The sequence below is a fragment of the Lissotriton helveticus genome, chromosome 5_1, assembly GCF_964261635.1.
Source record: "Lissotriton helveticus chromosome 5_1, aLisHel1.1, whole genome shotgun sequence".
Taxonomy (NCBI): Eukaryota; Metazoa; Chordata; class Amphibia; order Caudata; family Salamandridae; genus Lissotriton; species Lissotriton helveticus.
Genome location: NC_136065.1, coordinates 793535801 through 793555518, shown reverse-complemented (window position 1 = coordinate 793555518; position 19718 = coordinate 793535801). Strand labels below are relative to the sequence as shown.

Genomic DNA, 19718 nt, shown 5'->3' with positions numbered 1-19718 from the left:
GAAGAAGAGCCTGACCTGGGGGAACAACAGCAAAACAGTCTCCTTATAGTAACCACCTCAACATACATTTTGGTTTTTTTGTTGTCTTCCATTGTGAACCAGATAAAGGGACTGGGGTACCCTAACACGGAAAGAGGAGAATAAAGGAAACCCTACCTCATACTACCCCACTTGTTTCTTATGTTACTGGAGTGGGAGGGATGGTGTACACTCGGCTTGGCCTAGCACTCACAGTCCCTCTGTGAGCGTGTCTGACCAGTGTATGATTTAAGGCTGCGCTGGGGAGAAGTGACCTCCAGGACAGGCTGTTCAATGCAGTCAGATGCAAATAAAATAAAATAAAGTATGTCTCTCTGTGCCTACCCAAAAATAAATGTGTCCACCTGTAACGTAACTGGTGCTCTCGTAAAGCCTTCCAAAACCTTCGGGTCAAGTCCTGCTATTTAAAACTACAAAAAAAAAAACACAATGCCTGACCTGCAATAGCCAGATAGGAGGAGGGAAGAGAGGCCATCACACGCTGCACTGTGTGATGGCCAACTAAAATGTTCTCAGAGTGAAATCGGCGGAAAGAGAACAAAACACACAAAGGAGGGACTTTGAAAGAAATGCACCAATAAGAAGCCAGATTTTCTGAATGACACAAATAGTAACCAAAGGCAAAAGGTGGGTTTGCCAAACCCCACAAAACAGATATAACAAGTCGATCGAAACTCGACCTTAAAAGCTAGTTAGATTGAGAGGTCATGCTAAAATCTAGTCCGAATATAAATGGGTCAGCATGATGAAATTAATGTATGTCATGGATGTATAACGTCCTTGGTAGTAACAGGCTGCAATCAATTTAGGATTTTTGCATCCTTGTGAACCGAACAGGCATTTAAGCATGTATGTTAAGTTAACCAGACTTTCCCAATTTTGCACCTGCAGGAAAAGCAATGGGAATAAAGGCGGTCGTAGCATCGGATCCGCTTTCTCAACAAGCAATGGCAAAAGCCAGTGTGCATGGAGTTGGCTGCCAGCCATTTTGCTTTGCTAATGCTTGCTTTGTTTTGTCATGGTTTTTCCAAAAATGTGTTGGGGACGATAGTGGGAGTCTTGTCACTCGAAAAAACACACATTGCCATAGTAGTCCCTGGCACTGAAGGGAATTACATTGTGCATTATTGTGATCCTTGTGGAAGAACAGAATGCCATCGCTCACAGTGACGCCAACCAGCATATGAAGTAAGCTGAGCCCACTGCTTAATTTGTAAAAAAATAAATAAAAGTGGCAGGCCTCTCGTCGGGGGCCACTGAAGTTTGCACCACATATTTATGTTATGTTATGTTAAAATGTTGTTAAAGCGCGCAGCCGTCCCAGTTAAGGGTCGTCCCGGCGCTGACCGTTCATTTGTACAGGAGACATAGTAGGCTGAAAAGATGAAACCCTAGTTCAGAGGAAAAATAAAAGTCTTAATGGCTTTCCGGAATAATAGTAATTTATCAATGCAACGAATAGATACAGGCAAGGAATTCCACAATTTGGCCGCAAGTAGTCGAAAAGAACGGCCACCAACACGACAGAGTCTGAACTTGGGTATAGTCACCAGATGTTGACCCAAGGAACGCAGGTTACGTTGGGGAATATAAGGGGTTAAAAAAGGACAGAGTAGCTCAGGGCTAGTACCTTTAAGAATCTTAAACGCCAAACAAAGCGTCTTAAACTGAATTCTTGCTTGGATCGGTAGCCAGTGTAAAGCACTAATAGTGGCTCTGGCAGAACATCTACGTGGGAGTCCCACAAGAGCACGAGCTGCCGAGTTCTGAACTCGCTGGAGTCGTAAAATCTCAGCTTTATTAGCGCCAAGAAGTAGAGCACTGGCATAGTCCAAGCGCGATAAAATTGTAGCCTGGATAATGTGCTGCCGAACAGGCTCATTAAAAAACCTCATAATAGGGCGGAGGCCTCTCAGCAGGCCCACACACGTCACTGCCACCTTCTTCGTGTGGCACTGAAAGTTAAGATCCGCGTCCAGCCAAACTCCCAAGTTCTTAACCACTGGCTTGGCTGAAGGCATAATGCCTAAGGAAGCCGGCCACCAATGTTCGTTCCAGAGGGAGATGTTCTTCCCTACCAGCATCACTTCCGTTTTTGTGGCATTCAATTGTAGACAGTTGTCAGCCATCCACTGAGCAACTGCAGTCATCCTGTCTCTAAACCTTGCGGCAACAGCAGAGGGGACTTCGGCCAAGGTGACAACCAGCTGAGTATCGTCAGCATACGATACTAGCGTTAGGCCCCACTCTCTTGCCACAGCCGCAAGTGGTTGTACATAAAGATTGAACAACGTCGGGCTCAACGCAGATCCCTGCGGAACCCCTTGGCGGATGGAATGGGCTTGAGATAGAAAAGGCGGTGCTGACACCCGGAAGGATCTGTCCGACAAGAAAGCACGGAACCATTCCAGGGCCTGGCCCGTGATCCCGATAGCCTCCAAACGGTACAACAAGATGTCATGGGACACGGTATCAAAGGCAGCGCTAAGATCTAATAATATAAGCGCTGCACTCCGACCGGCGTCAAGAACAGTTCTTAAATACTCGGTGGAGGCTAACAAGGCAGACTCGGTACTGTGACCCGGTCTGCAGCCGTTTTGCGACGGGTCCAGAATGTTGTTAAGGGTCATGTGTCGAGATAACACCTCGTTCACATGGGCCTCTGCCAATTTGGAAACCCATGGAAGCAGGAAGATCGGCCAATAGCTCTCAGGCAGAGAGGGATCAAGTGCGGGCTTTTTAATAATAGGAGAAACCCGAGCTTGTTTCCAGGCCAGGGGTACTATGGCCGTAGTAAAAGATAGGTTAAGTATCTGACCTAATGGTTTCTGGACAAGCTCAATAGATTCCAGAAATATTGCCCCTGCCAGTACTACCAATGACAGAACCAACATAACTACTAACATCACACTCCTACAAGTGTGACAATTTGGACTATTTTAGGCTCCCAAAGCTATAAGAATGTCATTGGCAGTCATTTTTAAGAAATATTGAATTAATAATTAATGCTGTTGTTGTGATCTCTAAATTAGCCAGACACCGCCACCTTGTGGCAGACTGTTCCAAGTGCTGGTGTTTCCAATTAAGTGCTGGTGCCGAGCACTGGAAACCACCAGCTCAAATTAAGCACTGGCTGAGCAACTGCCCTATGCTGCAGTAGGTGAAAACGCAAATGACTGAATAACAGATTAATGGATATTAATGGTTGAAGAGTGCTAGCTGAAAGCCCCCTAGAAGAATTTTAAACATATAATAGTAAAATCAAGAGGTTTTGGCTAAAGGAAGACCTAGAAATATGACAGCTTTAAAACACTCCAAGAAGCTCACCTTCGATAAACTCTGTGAAAGAACGCTGACAAAGTGGACAACTACCAGTTGCCCATTTAAGATATGCTCTATACACAACCCCTTTCCACGCTGCTCCACCTTTTATTTGAATGGACATGAATTTTGCTTTTGTGTCGGGCAGGGATGGAGTTGGTTAAAAGATTTCTATACATCTCATCAGGATGTTAGGAATATGCCAGTCGTGGCATTAGCCTTTTCTAACGCAATACTGTATTTGATTACTAGGGACATACCATCCTATTTCTTTGACCCAAATGGGCATACCACTTAAAGTTCAGTTTAGTTTAATTCATGCCTGTACTTAATATTTGAAATAATAAGTGCCAGAGCCCTTCTCAGGAGGCCACTGTAGCTTGTACCACCCTTTGCCCAGGTCAACACTGCCAATGAACACAACTGTGGGACAATTCAAGCTTATTCCAGACCCCCAAAGTTCTAAGAATGACTTGGGCGGCAGGTATTAGTCATTTGAATGTATAATAAATTAATAAACAACTGTTATTGTGCTCATCTCTATACTAGAAAAACAGCGCCAACATGTGGCATACTGTCATAACTACTGGTGTCGACAATTAAGAGCCGTGCTGAGCACAAGAAAGCACCGGCTCAAATTAAACACTTGTTAATGGGCATAAACTGAATCACCAAATTAACCATCTTTCAGAGTTTTTAACACATTTTATCTGATTGATGACATCTTTATAAGTGTTGATCCTTTATAATTGCTGTTGGTTGCTGACCTTTGTTCCTTATGTCTTCAGTGTAACATCAATGGATGAACAAAGTAGAATAACGAGGGTTAAGTATGGAGCTTTTAAATAAGTTCACCAATAACATAGAGATAGCAAGCAATTTTTAAGAATTATGAGGGATTCAGAGAAAAAAAGCATATTGGTGCCTCAGTAGAGCTGGAAAAACAACCATGGAGAATGTCTCTGTTACGTTAATTCAGGCTAGCTAAAGAATTCAGACTCAAATATTACAGATATTACAGAGCCTGTCAGGCTTGGCTTGTCCAGTAAGGTTAGCTGAGGCAACATCTAGATATAAAGCACTAATTATGAGGACACAAGCAGTCTGTAAGGTTTTTGAACATAAGAATCTGAAATGTGCAGTAATCTATTTATTCTTTTACAACTAATTTCCTAAAAACAATAAGTGTCACTACCATAATTTAAATGTCTTACAACAAGTGCCATTATATTAAAATTATATTGAAATGTCTGTGGTTGCTCCTGGGACTGATCGAATACCATCTGATTTTTATATGCACAAACTATAACGTTGGGATCTATTTCGCACACATGTAGGCAATGTTGTGTTAAGTCTGGGTGAGACATCTTCTTGGAGATGAGACACGATCGTCACAATTTACACTAAAGTGCTACAGTCTGACATTGGTAATAATATTTTCATCACTCTATTGAACTCTGTAGCTAATTGTTCTTCAAGGATACACTATCCATGAGCCAATTCTGAAAGGAAAGATGTTGCTATCCCCTAGTAGGCATAGGAAGGGTTTTAGTGGTAGATTAAGTAATATGAATTCGTATTTGAGGACTTTCATTAACATCACTAAATGTTTTGAGGACAAGAGAGCTTTATTTGTGGCACATTTCAACCCCAAATCAGCCTTTGATGAAACTGACCAAGAGAAACATTTCATTACCCTTTTGGATTTAGGAACTGATAGGGGTCATGTGGAGAACAGCAATATTCTAGATACAAATAATTCACACAAGGGTGAAATATACCCTTAACTGTGAGATGACACATGGAAATTTGTTTCTATGTATTATTTTATATTTGCAACTATTATGATTTTTATGTAATTTTTTTTTAAATTATTGCTTTATACATTTGTTTTATGGGTAATTTCTCGATACAAAATATGAATTGATGGAAAGTCAAGAAAATTGATACCTTCAGTCTGTCCTGGCTGTTTGAATAGACTGTATGATGGTACTTGTAGGCCCATGTACTTGGGAAATTAAAGCTAAAAGTAGCAGAAAGCAAGATGTGGTTGACCAACAAGTAGCAATCGGTTAAATATGCACCTATGAGGAAGACAGTCCCTCTTTCTTCAGTGCCCTTTCACAGGCTGTCATTCTGTACACCACTGCAATGTATTATCACACAAATGTGATATCAATAGCTTTTATTAAACATGTTAATCAGCTTTCACATGTAGATACTAGAAAGCCCTAGAACAACATGACATTCAGCAATATTAAAGGAATTAACTAGATTTTTTACATTCAGTGTTGAACTTTAGCATTTCACACAGATGTGGCAGACCATTAACTGTGAATGACGTAAACCTGTTTTGAATTGAATGAATGTCGGATTATTAAAAAAATTATGAATTGAATAATGAGTCTCTAAACTTTAATATGATCATGTTTTGAATCCAAATAACAAAGTGTTGAATCTTTAATTGTGAACTAAAAGCTAGTGCAAAGGGGATCACTGCACCAGCCCGGTACAGTGTATGATTGATTAGTTTAGAGGATACTCATGATCAGTGAGAGTACCCCATTTGCACCCAACCAGTTTACCTACAATTTACTTTGATTAACAGGGCAGTGAACAGATTAAGTCAAATGTTACATGTTAATTCTGATCCCAATCTAGTACCACCCCTAGAAATAATTGTCTTTTGAAGAAATAGCTAACCTTGCTGGCAACAGAGTGTTGACCGTTGGATTTTTCAATGAAAATGCTCAACATATCTACTCATGGATTAACCCCTTCTACGCTCATGACGAGCTCAGCTCGTCATGGGCGTAACTTGCGCTACGCGGATGACGAGCTGAGCTCGTCACGTAACACGGGTTTTTTAAAATCGCAGCGCGCAGCGGGAAAACCGCTAGCGCGCATGTGGTTAAAGAGACAAACCTCACCTCTAAAAGTTCTGGAACGATTGAAAACAATATACTACAATCTCCAAAAGAGAAATAAATCAACGACTACATGAGACAACACTCATCATATACCACACAGTACAGAGAATACCAAGGCAGTTACGAATAGCAATTAAGCTCACAGTATGCAAGATCAACCAGCAGTTCATAGAAAGATGGTTGGCAATCTAAAATAAATGTTCACTAGACTTGATTTTACTAAATGTGGAGGAATCATCCAGGACACTGTAAGAACTAACTCTGGAAATAGACCAAACTAAACTCCAAATTTGGAAACAAACCAATTCTGAAAATTGGAAAAAGGAAATCAATGACATCAACATCTAACTAGATCGCTACACGAATGAGATTAATGAGAGGAAAATTAAAAACAATTCAAAAGAGATAAAAAAAGATTATAAACTTGGGTAGGTTTAGAACTGGGCTGAAATCTGTGCGGGACAGAGACAATCTAGGATGACTTTGCAAACTCAAGATAGTGATACTTCAACTTCTGATGAAGATCTGAGTTGATGGAATGTTCCCAATAAATTCATTCAAACTAACTGGACCGATGAGGCAACTCAAGAAAAAATATCAGAGAGGACATTTACCTCCAATGGACCCGCAACAACTCACATTTCTTTTTTTTTTTACAAAAGAGCCCTTCTGAAAACTCAAGACCCACAGGGGACACGGGGGGGCGTGGCTTAGGCGCCGACCGGGATGGCTGCGTGAGCGAGTTGCTCCGCGCCGAGTCCCGTCTATCTCCTGACATAGCTGGCCCCACGCGACCTGGCAGCTGGAACTGAGCTCCGGTGGGGTCCCTGACCTAACGGGGAGCGTCTGACCCCCGTCGGAGCCCTGGGAGCTGCAGGCGGACGGACCCGACGTCCTGCTGGAGGCGGCTGCAGAACAAAGCCAAGATGGCGGCGCCAAGCGAGCGAGCGCTTGGAGAGCGGCGCGCTGTGGGGTGCTGAGTGGCCTGAGGCGCCTGGGAGCCCTTGCGAGGCAGTGCGCTGGTGAGGGGTCCGAGGAAGCGGGACCGGAGCGACGGAAAAGGACGGCGGCGCTGCCTAGGCGCGAGCGGCGCCCCTCCCCCACCTGCTCGCCCGGAGGGCAGAAGAGTGGAGCCCTCATTCGCGCTGCACCGGTGGCGGCGCTGCTGACGACTGTGGCCGACCCATTACAGGGGTTGCTGAGGCAGAGGCCACCGGGACACGAAGGGGGACGGCGAGTTGGCAGTGTGCTGAGGGGGCAGCTGCCCGGAGCAAGTGGACGCCCGGCTGGCCGCAGGAGGGGGTGAAGCAGCAAGAGCAGTGAGTGGACCCCGCGGTGCACTGACGCAGCGCAGACTGGTGCCGCCGGGGGCGGGGGGCTCCATTTGCCTGGTGGGACGCCCCTGCCTCTCGGTCTTCCGTAGGGGCTCATACCCCTAGCCCCTGCACTTGGATGACGCACTGGAGATAGCGGTGGGGCAGCGCGGCGTCCATCCCTGAGCTGGTGGTTGGCGACGGAGCGCCGTGGGGGGACATTTGGCGCTGCCTAGAGACCGGAGAGCTGCGCATATTTTGAACTGCCATTGGGCTGCGCCGGGTGTCCCTGGGAACAGGAAGGACGGAAGGGCGGCAGCTGCCGACCGTCATTGAAGGAGGCGGTTTGGGTGGCACGTTTCACGTCGTCAAGATGGCCGCGCAGGGGGCTGACCTCGCTGCGCCTCATGAGCGGGGGGACGGGACGTCCGGGGCCGCGGATGGCGATGCCCCAACGGAACCCTCGCCACAGGAACTGCGGCTGACCCTCCGTCTTGATGCCATTTTGGCCGCGATCACTACCACCAAGGATGAGCTACACCAGGATATTGCGCAGGTTGCGTCCGGGCTTGGCTTGCTGAGAGCGGATCACGCCAAGCTCTCTGACCGTGTGAAATCTAATGAACAACTGCTCCAGGAGCTGAAACCGGCGGTGGTCACGGCGGAGCATAAACTTGATGACGTTCTCCACCGACTGGCGATTCTGGAGCGTCGAGCAGAGGACGCGGAAGGACGCAACCGCCGGAACAACGTGAGGGTGGTGGGGCTTCCGGAGAAAATTGAGAAGGGTGATGCGGTGGCCTACTTGGAGGACTGGTTCCGCACGGTGGTGGCGCCGGAGGGCCTCTCCCCCTTCTTCTCCCTGGAAAGAGCGCACAGGGTGCCCGCGAAGCCCCCGCTGGAGGGCCGACCGCCCCGACCGATGGTGGCCAGACTGTTGCACTACAAGGATCGGGATCTGCTGATCCAAAGGGCGAGAGATCATGGGCCCTTCCAAGTGGACAACAGCAAGGTGACAATCTTTCCGGACTATACACAGGGGGTACAGCGGAGCAGGGCGTCTTTTTTGTCGGTAAAGAAGGAGCTGCGAGAGGAAGGGATCCAATACTCCTTGCTTTTTCCATCCAAGCTACGGATCATTGTTGATGACAGGGCTCACTTTTTCCAAACACCCGATGAAGCTTGGACCTGGCTGGAACTGTATCGTGCGGGGACGGATCGAGCGCACAGGCCCGCCAGGGATCGTGAGCAACCGGTCAGGGTCAGGAAGTCGCAGCGCATCCGCTCCCGGAATAGGCGCCAACGGGCCGAGCGAGAGGCGCAAATGCTAGCCGACAGACAGAGTGCGCTGGAGGCCACGGCGACCATCACGGGCTCGCAGCGGGATGATGCCTCCAGAGGTTCAGCTTCGGAGGGTGAAGGTGAGAAGTCCGGTGATGACGGCTCGGAGGTGGGGGAGCGCAGGGACCGGAGGTTACCCCACAAACGTCTGATGGTATCTTTAATGGCTGAGGCGCATGGCCGCTGAACTTCTTATCAGGCCTGGACGCTCCTGACTTCTATTGGACTGCCAGGTTTGGGGCTGTTCTGGCAGTATGGGGCTGTGGGCGCGGGGTGGTCGCTCTGTCGTCCTGGTTCGGTGCTCCATTGTCCTCATCAGACCCTTAAGGTCTTCTGTGGTGTCGACCACAGATTAGTGTGATGTGTTGGGTGTTTGAGGTTTGGAACGGGGCTGAAGCTGGGTTATTAGGCCCTGTCCTGGGGAGGGGGGGGTTGGGAGTTACAGGGTTTGTTTTGGAGGGGTTGTGCAATTGCTGCGATGCGGGTCACATTTCTTGCCGTGCGCCACTGCTGGGATTGATGCTCTATGGGGACGTTACCTAATTTGAAATGTGTCACATGGAATGTCCGGGGTATTCGAACTATGGTTAAGCGCCACAAGGTACATGCATACTTGGTGAGGCGGGGCGTTCAGATAGCGATGCTTCAGGAGACTCATTTGACACAGCAGGAATGTGGGGCCCTGCAGAGGAGGTGGAGGGGTCAGGTGTTTGGCACGACTTACTCAGCGTTTGCCAGAGGGGTATTAATATGGATCAGAGCGGGCACGCCATTCCAAGTCACGAGTCAAAGGATAGATCCGGAGGGTCGGTATGTGGTGGTGGAAGGACGACTGTGTGGTAGGGAAGTGGTGCTATGTAACATCTATGCCCCCAACGCTGATCAAGCGCATTTCTTCGAGGATTTATCGCGCTCATTGGCGTATTATTTGGCGGGCCCTGTATTACTGGCGGGGGATTTTAACTCCATTTCAGATGTGCTGTTGGACAGGTCTCACCCGCCTTTGGTAGACTCCCCAGTGCGTAGACTTGCAACCCACAGGAGGGACTGGCAGGAGAGGTGGGGCTTAGTGGATGTATGGAGGGCGCAGCACCCTGAAACTCGAGATTATTCATACTTCTCGGCACTGCATGATCTGCATGTTCGACTGGATTCAGTGCTATGCTGCGAGTCTCTGGCGCAGATGGTGATTCACTCTGAATATTTGTCTAGAACCATATCGGACCATAACCCACTGCTGATTTCTGTGCAATGGCAGCTGGCGAGATCGGCGGTCCCTACGTGGAGACTTCGCCCGGAGACGCTGGAGGATCCGGCGTTTTGTGACACGGTCCGACGGGGTATAGACGAATATTTCACGGTCAATGCTGGGTCGACAGAGACTAGAGCGAATGAATGGGACGCGATGAAAGTGGTGGTGAGGGGGGTGTGTATGGGACGGTTTTTGACTGTGAGAGGTACAGTGCTGAATGACCTCGCGAAGGCGGAGGAAGCGCTGAGAGGGGTGGAACGACTGCGGCCCGAGCGACCGGAGCTGCAAGACAGCTTGTTGCGTGCTAAGGAGGCGGTGGCGACAGAGACAGAGAGACTGCGGTGCTATGATTATAAGTTGTATGCGGTGAAAGTGCATGACGAGCGAGATAAAGTGGGCACGCTCCTTGCGAAGTTGGCTGATCCGAACCCTAGAGGATGTCAGGTTATGAGTGTGCGACAGGAGGATGGGGAGGTGGTTTATTCGCAGTCGGCGGTCCTGGGGCGCTTTCAGTCCTACTACGCGACTCTGTACGCCAGCCACCTCGAAGTGGAAGCCGCGGCCATAGGCGATTATTTAGCTCAGATCCCTCTACCGGTACTGGATGAGGAGGACGCCCGGGACTTGGGGGGCCCTGTAACCCTAGCGGAAATCAGAGGGGCGATTAGTCATATGGCGCGGAACAAAACCCCTGGGGTGGATGGGCTGCCGATCGAGTTCTACGCCAAATTTATGGAAGTGTTGGCACCCAGACTGCAGGTTGTGTATGCGGAGGCGAAACAATTGGGGCGGTTGCCCGACTCTATGACGGAGGCGCTGGTTGTACCCCTGCTGAAGCCGGGCAGGGATGCGTTAGATGTTTCTTCTTATCGTCCGTTGTCTATGCTGACTGTTGATTATAAGATTTTGAGCCGAATCCTAGCCACCCGGCTCCTACCACTGATGACCTCTTTGGTGCATAGGGATCAGGCGGGGTTCATCCCCTCGAGGAACACTTCGATGAATATCCGCCGGCTGATTGGGGTCATTGATAGTGCTGCCTTGGCAGATCCAGGCCCGGTAGTGCTGACGGTTGATATTGAAAAGGCGTTTGATAGCTTGGAATGGGATTTTTTAGATGGTGTGCTGTTGAAGTTCGGAGTTGGGGAGGGGTTCCGGGGCTGGACGAAAGTGCTCTATTCTTCGGCTAGGGCGAGGGTGCGGCTGGGGACCTTGGTATCCTCGATTTATCCGGTCTGCAGGGGCACGAGGCAGGGCTGCTCGCTGTCTCCTCTGCTCTTTGCTCTAGCAATGGAACCGCTGGCAGCGCAGGCGAGGCAGGGGGTTGTTTTTGACGGAATTGCGCTGGGACTTGACTCACATTATATTTCGTTGTATGCCGACGACTTGTTACTGTACCTGGCAGACTCTGGAAGAGCCCTTGAGGGCGCGGTGGACATGCTGGACAGGTTCGGGAGGCTCTCAGGCCTCAGGGTGAACTGGACTAAGACTTGTGTGTTTCCGCTGCGGAAGACCACGCTCTGCCCGCAGCTCACGCGGCCGGTAGTGTGGGAACCCTCTTGTTTTGTTTACCTAGGAGTGCGCATCTACCATGACACGGCGGACCTCCTTGAGGGGAATGTGGGGCGCTGTATTAGGGCGCTGAGAGGCAGTGTGGACTTCTGGGCCTCTCTCCCGCTGTCTGTACTGGGCCGTGTGGCGCTGTTGAAAATGGTGGCACTCCCGAGGCTCCTCTACTATTTTAGAACATTGCCGGTGTGGATCCCGCAGGGTGTCTTTCGGGAGCTGAGGACGTTGGTGACCGGCTTTCTCTGGGGCCACGGCCGCAGGCGGGTGGCATTGACCACCCTGATGAGACCCAAGTGTGAGGGAGGGGTGGCCTTCCCCGACTATGAGCTATATTATCTGGCAGCGCAGCTCCAGGTCCTGACGCAGAATGTGGCCAGAGAGTTCAGGGGGCCTGAGGATGGCCGGGGGATGGGCATTCAGAGGTATGTCTTGTCGTCTATCGTGATGCAACAGAGACTGGCCAGTAGGGACCTCACGATGGAGGAATGGACGCTCAGATTATGTTGGAACAGGCACCTGAAGAGGGCTGGGAAGCGCCGGCCATACGCACCGGAAATTCCGCTGGGAATGCTCACTGCCTTACCGCATGGGGGCGATTGGTCCCGATTGTTAGAGTGGGAGGACCTGGGCTTGCAGATGGTGGGTGACCTTTATGTGGACGGGACGCTGGCCCCGTTCCAAACCTTGCAGGAGCAATACGGCCTGCCGAGTGGTACCTTCCTGTTGCATGCGGCGGTGGTCGCGGCCCTGCAGAGGCATTGGGGGGGCGGATTGGCTGAACCGGAGGTGACGACGGTGTGCCAATATGTAGTGATGGCAGCGGGCACCGTTAAGGCGGTGACCTGCCTCCACAATAGGATGTTAAATGACGGTCTGGCCCCGTTAGCTGAGCTGAAGTCGCGTTGGGAGGCCAGCATCGGTAGACAAATCACGGACTCCGTATGGGGTCAGGTGCTACACAGGACCTGGAAGGGGACGCGGAATGCGAGATTCCAACAGGTGCATTATTTTGTGCTCCATAGGGCGTATTTGACCCCGGAGAGGTTGCGGCGACACTTCCAGGTGCTTGATGCCATGTGCCCACGATGTCTAGAACCTGAGGTGGATCTTGACCACATGCTGTGGGGTTGCCCGAAATTGGGGGACTACTGGTCTGAGATAGGGGACCTCTTGAATGCTGTCACGGATCGGGAGGTAGATTTTGACATGGCCGCATGCCTGCTTCTTTGGTTTCCGCATACCAAAAAGACCAAGGTTACGAGCAAATTCATTGGGTTGGGACTGATATTGGCACAGCGTGAGATCACTTGGCATTGGAAGTCTAAAGAGGGACCGTCTGTACGGAGGTGGAGGAATGAACTGTTGAGGTGGTCGAGCTGTGAGAGTGTGTTACGAATGCGCCAGGCGACTAGGGCTGGTAATGAGAAGTGCTTGGAACTGGCACGGTCCTGGGAACTAGTGGTGCAGGCACTGAGGGACTACCTAACCGAAGGCGAGGACACTGATCAGTTATAGCCAGGGATTCCATGTGGCTACTTGCTTGTCAAAGCTTCCTGATAGTTGTCACCCGAGGGCAGGAGGGGGATGGTGGAACCCGCATTAGCAGCAGTTGAGGGGGGGGGGTACTGGGTGGGAGGGAGTCGTTGGAGGGAGAGGTTTGCCGGCTAGCGGCAACCTCCCGGAACCGGTTGGCCCAGGAAGGTACTTGTGATGCTTTAGTAACGTGACATTAGAGTGGCCTGGGATCAGATGGAGAGAGTGGGTTGGTTGTTGTGGGATAAAAGCGGATACGAAGTGTTATACTTGACCTGTGCCCCGAATAGGGCATGCACCGTGGTACCTCCAGTGAACTGACTTATTGATGCGCCGCCCAGCCTCCGGGATGTGGGCCAATCGGCTGTGTATTGTATTACTATTGCACTGTATGATGGGGACCGTTGGTGTACGGGTTGGTTTGTTGGATGTTTTTATTCCTGATTCTGCAATAAAAATATATTTCAAAAAAAAAAAAAAAAAAAAAAGACCCACAGGGGACACAGCTCACAAAAAAATCAGGCAGAGTAACCAGGAGTCAAACAAGGAGTGAACAGCTCAAAACCTGGTCATAAATATCTCACAGTGAACCTTTACTTTCACACAACTAGTAATATTTAAAAAGGGAACTTCGGATATTCCAACATATCACACAAATGAGTTACAGGCAGAGATTAGTGTTTTTAAATTGCTACGTACTCTTAGATTGAGACACTTCTGTGAAAACATAGTGTGTGAACAAGTTGCAAGAAAAGAGGAGAAGGGGACACTGATGAATCTAAAGATTGAGAGCGCTTTAAAGCCCCTATAAGTCATAAGACAATTGATACTTTTGAAACCATGATAAAGAAAGAAATGAAAGAGACCCTAAGGTACAAGACAGTGTGTCATTCCAACATGACCAAGATCCCTCTATCAAATTTTGCTCCGCCAACATGGGAGGAGTATTGGTAATCATGGGTGAAACATTTTACAATCACAATGTGAGGGACTACGTGTCTGACAGATCCACGTACATGATGGTAGATGATAATCCAATGAGGAAATTCACAGACGTGTTGGGAACCATATTAAAAACAGCCTTGCAGAAAGGAACCATCGCTGAGTAAGACAAACAATTTCTAACACAATCCAATTCCCGAACTCCTTCTATAAAAATGCTACTCAAATTCATAAGGACATTAAGAACCCACCATTCACACCTATTGTATCCACCAAGGCACCGATCCTTTAACCCATTGGAAAATATATCAATCAGTATCTACATCCCAGCGTTCAATCCATGAAGACATATATCAGATGCACCGCTGATTTTCCCAACAAACTAGGATTGATTCCAATCACTGAGCAAGAGAATATCCTATCATGTATCATTAATGTGAAATCTTTATATACTTTAATACAACATGACTTGGGGTTATAGCAATTGAAAGAGTATTGACATATATGACAATAGATGAAGATCTGAAAGTATTCCTATTGGAATTGATGCACTTCATTTTTTTTGCAATGGGATAATAGGTATTACATTCAATTGACAGGCACTTTCATGGTCAATTGTGCAGCACCTTGTGAAGCAAATATATTCATACAAATGCTTGAAGAGGAAAACAACTTTGCATATAACCTGTGGGAAAACAAACTAAATGCCTGCTATATATTAATTGATGACATTTTTCTTCTAAGGACAGACACGAAGAAAGAGTTGGAAACAGCAATCAAACATCTTAATACAATTGACAATCAAGTACAATTTACACATGAAGTGAGTGACACACACATAACTTTCTTGGATGTGAAAGTTTCTTTGATGAACAAAAGTTTAACCACTAACATCTTTTTAAAACCCACCAACCGGAACAATTTATTACATTTTTCCAGTTTTCACCAATTTTCTTAGAAAAACCATTTGCCTTATTCCCAACTATTAAGAGTCAGGAGAATAACAGAAGACACATACGACAAAACCAAATCAATAATCTGTGATAAGGTCACCAGCAGAGGATATCCACCAGACATCACAAGTCATGATTGATAAGTTGGGAGGATACACAGGATCAAAGAGAATACCCATTCTGCATCCAACCAGTTTGCCTACGATTTATTTTTGATTAACAGGGGATTGCACATATTAAGTCAAGTGTATCAATAGCTTTTATCCAATATTAGGGTCAATTTTTCTATTATTTTTAACCTACGATGCTTCAAAGAATCATGATAAATTGCTAATGGAATACTAATGTTTTTACATACCATGAAACCCCTCCTACCAGGATGTTACTGTGTGGCATGAACCTACCCAGCCTATGCTGGGGGAGAGGAGTTGGCCTAATGGCTAGGGCGGTTGACCTTGAATCTGGGGAACCAGGTTTGAGTCTCGGCAATGACGCTGAACAACCTGTGATTCTGGGCAAATCACTTTTTCTCTCCGTGCGTAACAAAAATTAATGTGTCCTCATGTAACGCAACTGGTGCTAAGTAAAGCGCCCTGATACCTTCGAGTCAAGTTTGCACTATATAAAACTCGGTAAAATAAAGAAAAAATGCTAATGTCGGGATGTGGCATTTATAAAAACATTCATGGCCATAGTGCCTGAACACCAACTACTACTACACCTTTTAATATGTAGCCAGCTTCATTGGCACACTACACACAGGACTTAACCATGCATGCCCATTTCTTTCCTGGCCTGCGTAATGTTAGTGGAATGCAATTGTACTCAAAGCATGCCATTGGTTATGATTAATTCAAATGTTCCATTAGTCCCATTTTTTTCCAGTCACCAATGTTAGTGGCCATGAAGAAATATATTGAAAATATCTTCATACTGGCTTATCCATGCATCCATGTGGATTCTTGGAAGGGTGAAGTGATAAACCTACTAGTATTCCATTCCCGCTGTCCAGAGTTTTCCAAGGGGAAAACAGCTTTACAAGAGTTGAGCACTCTACAATTGTGAGCGAGTTCTCCACGCCTTTAAATGGCCTTATGTCTGTGATAAAACCCTCTGGCAGTGACAGGCTGGTGTAAATAAGGCTTACCACCAAATTTACTTTTGTGAATTGGTGCCAGGTAAATTACACCACCCATCCAGAGGTCAGCCAAAATAAAATCATCTTTAAAGCAGGAATATGCAAAATTTGCAAGAAGTGTAAATGCTTCAGCTTTCCTCAATATGTGTGGAAACTTGGGAAATTAAAAATACAGTGTATACTTCTTTGATTTGGGCACTTCTGTATTTCTTACAGGAAGCAATTAAGGCACTGTCTGACCTATCTGTACTACTGTGAGGGCATAGATTCCTTTAACATTATACTTTAAAGACATTTGAAAAAGCCAAATGCTAACAATGCAGTGATGTTGCTACATACTAATAGCATGGGAAAATGCTTTGTAGAAATGGTTCAATAGTGATTCTTCAACAATCACCAACCAGAAAACCTATATTTTACCAATCCCCATCAGGTTCAATTGGCTTCAATTGTTCTAATGAACTATTACATTCAAACCTGAATACCATGCATCCACAATGCTAATGCTGAAATCAGTATAATCTTGTGGCTGTTTGTTACACATGATGTAACTTTTCAAATCAGACTCAGACTTTTGCTTGGAGAGGAAAATGTCTTTCTTAGACAGTAAACAATGTAAAACTACAAGTATGTCAACAGTAATCAATAGATATCTGCTGATATGATTACAAAATATAATTGAATCTGATATTACGTCAAGTAACGGTTTGCGAGACAAACTGAATAGAATGTCTTACATTTTATAACTAGTGCCATCTTTTTTTTCAAGGAGAGATTCTTTTTTTTGCATGGTGATTCCAGCAAGTTTTACCAAAGGTAGAAGACTTCCTGGCAATGTAAATCAAACTGTAAATATGAAAAAAGATACACCTGCAAAGTGGTGCCTAAAACATTGTAAATATTTTCACATGCTGCTTGCCCGCAGCAAAGTCGGCAGTCCGGTAATGACAGCCAGGATGGAAATGGAGCTGCAGAAGTTTCACTTGTGTAAATGGTAAGCAAATGCATACTAGGTAAACAGCCTTGGGCTTTTGGCCTGATATAAATAGCCCCCGAGAAGACCTTTTTTTAGCTAAACATTTGGTGAACGTAATACGAGAGAAGTTTTATGGCTCCCAAAAACCATGATCTGTATAAACGGTGATGATACCTTATAACAATATGTAAGGGAATAAATAAACATTTCGAGAATCCCATTCCCTCCCACTTTCTGAACGAGATCCACCAATTTGTTGCTCACTTTATAGACGAAAATCAAAAACACATCTCTCCATCAAAGATCCCTCCCAAAATGCCTGAAGATGGGCCAAGTAGCTCCCCTTCTAAAAAAAAAAAAGGCACTGACATGAAAGGCTTAAACAACTTCCGACCAGTATCCAGTCTGCCTTTCCTGGCTAAATTGATAGAGAAATGCACCCACATTCATAACTGCTTCACCTGCTTCTTGCAGAAAGGACAACAAAGAGTTAAAATAGGCACCACTCTAACTGAGGTAGCGGACATTGACAGGGGCGTTCCTCAAGGATTTACAATATCCCCAATGCTCTTCAATCTACACATGGAACCACTCACTACAATTCTTACACAATCAAAAGTCTCATACCACATGTATGCTGATGATATTCATCTCTACATCAAACTCTCCTCTCAAGAGACCATCCGGAGACAGGATGAAATCCTGGGGAAAACACAGGACTGGCTGGCACACAACCAACAAAAACTAATTCATTCTTTTCACCCCATCCCTTAAATCCCAACAACCACAACCGTACTCTCTCAACATCAAATTCCTAAACTTCACCCCAACCATCTGGGACTCCCTAACATCACTAGGAATCACACTAGACTCCAATCTTAAAATGCAAGCTCAAATTCAAGTTGCAACCAGAAACTAAAACCCTTCCTACTGCTAGCAGACCTCAAAACAGCAGTGTAATCTCTAGAGCTCTCAAGACTAGACTATGGCAATACCACAATTGTAGGGCTACCTAAAGCTAGCCTAACCCCAATGAAAGCACCAATAAATGCAGCAGCGAGACTTTTTAAAAGGCACATGCCCTTATGATTGCATCTCCCAACCACTCAGAGCCCTCAGCTGGCTCCCAGTTGAAGCTAGGATCCAACTGAAGGTTGCATGCATTGCGCACAAAGCCCTACAAAACTCTGGTCCTAAGTACATGGTGACTAGAATCAAGCTTTCTGGAGGTGGAAATGATTCTAGAAGTGCCAAATCTGTCATACTAAAAATCCCCAAATTCCAAAAAAGGAAAACTCGCAGCTGCACTTTCACCGGATCTGCCCCAAAAATGTTGAACTCCCTACCATCCTCAATGAGAGCAATTATCTCACTCAGGCTTTTCAAGAAAGAAGTAAAAGCCATATCAGAAAAACATGTGTCTTAAAAGAACTATTCTGAAACTATCATCTCACCCTATTTGATATGGTATCTTATTTTGTTATCTTCCTCTTCAGAATCTATCTACAGCATAACCCAAGTGACAGGTGCTGTACTGCAACCCTCATCAGCTCTTTTGTTTTACAGCGCTCTGATACTGTGATGGTCATGTTCGCACTTTATAAAACATAATAAATAAAATAAATAAATCAACATTTAAAAAAGTTAAATAACTCAACTTCTTAAAAAAGTGAATGAGCAAACACTTGACTTTTTCGTGCCCCATCCCATTAACTCTAAGTAAAGAGATTAGTGAAAGAAGGAATGTACTTGCTTTGTTAACAGAGGTATGTCCTTGCGTTGCTCCCGTACAGCTGTGAAGGTCTTTTGTCTTTACAACGTTGTTGTGGGAAATGTTATATGTTACCAGGCACTTCCCAGATACATCCACCTGAAAGAAAGAAAAACAAAATAAGAAATAAAATAAATCAAACCCCAAATGACGTATGAATGATTGATGGATATTCGAGGGCGGGAGAGGAGACAACACCAAAAGGACCTGATTTTTGCAGAAATGAAAGGTCAAAGCATGATGCCATTTAGAATGACATTCGAATTAAAAAGACACTTGAATATACTATCAATGCATCAATATAGTGTCATTTGAATAAGGTATAGAGTCATTTAAATAAGGTTATCTCATACGATCTACAATCAAAGAATCATTTACCTTTACTCTTTCAGCCTCAACACTTCAATTATAATTGGTAATTTTGAAGCAAAAATGGCAAACAATATGATCTCAGGCAGTCAAATGCAGCCAAAGTATGATGTTAAACTACACTTTTGCATGCGTGTGCATGAGACTACAAGCCAAAAAAATATACTTACAAGGAAAATGAAAATGTATTTAATTTCAATTAAAAGTTGAAAAATAGTGATGACCATTCGTGACAAAGCTAGAGACCTAGGTGCAATTCTACCTAAAGAAG

General features: G+C 46.1%; 1 protein-coding gene across 1 annotated transcript in view; it reads right to left on the bottom strand.

Annotated features, from left to right (window-relative positions):
• Positions 1–19718, bottom strand: part of LOC144754919 (microsomal triglyceride transfer protein-like) — a 529349-nt gene that overhangs the window by 336859 nt on the left and 172772 nt on the right. The window contains exon 6 of the mRNA XM_078643270.1: positions 19061–19177. Coding sequence (XP_078499396.1) covers positions 19061–19177 — 117 coding nt within the window. The remainder of the gene's footprint in view (positions 1–19060; positions 19178–19718) is intronic.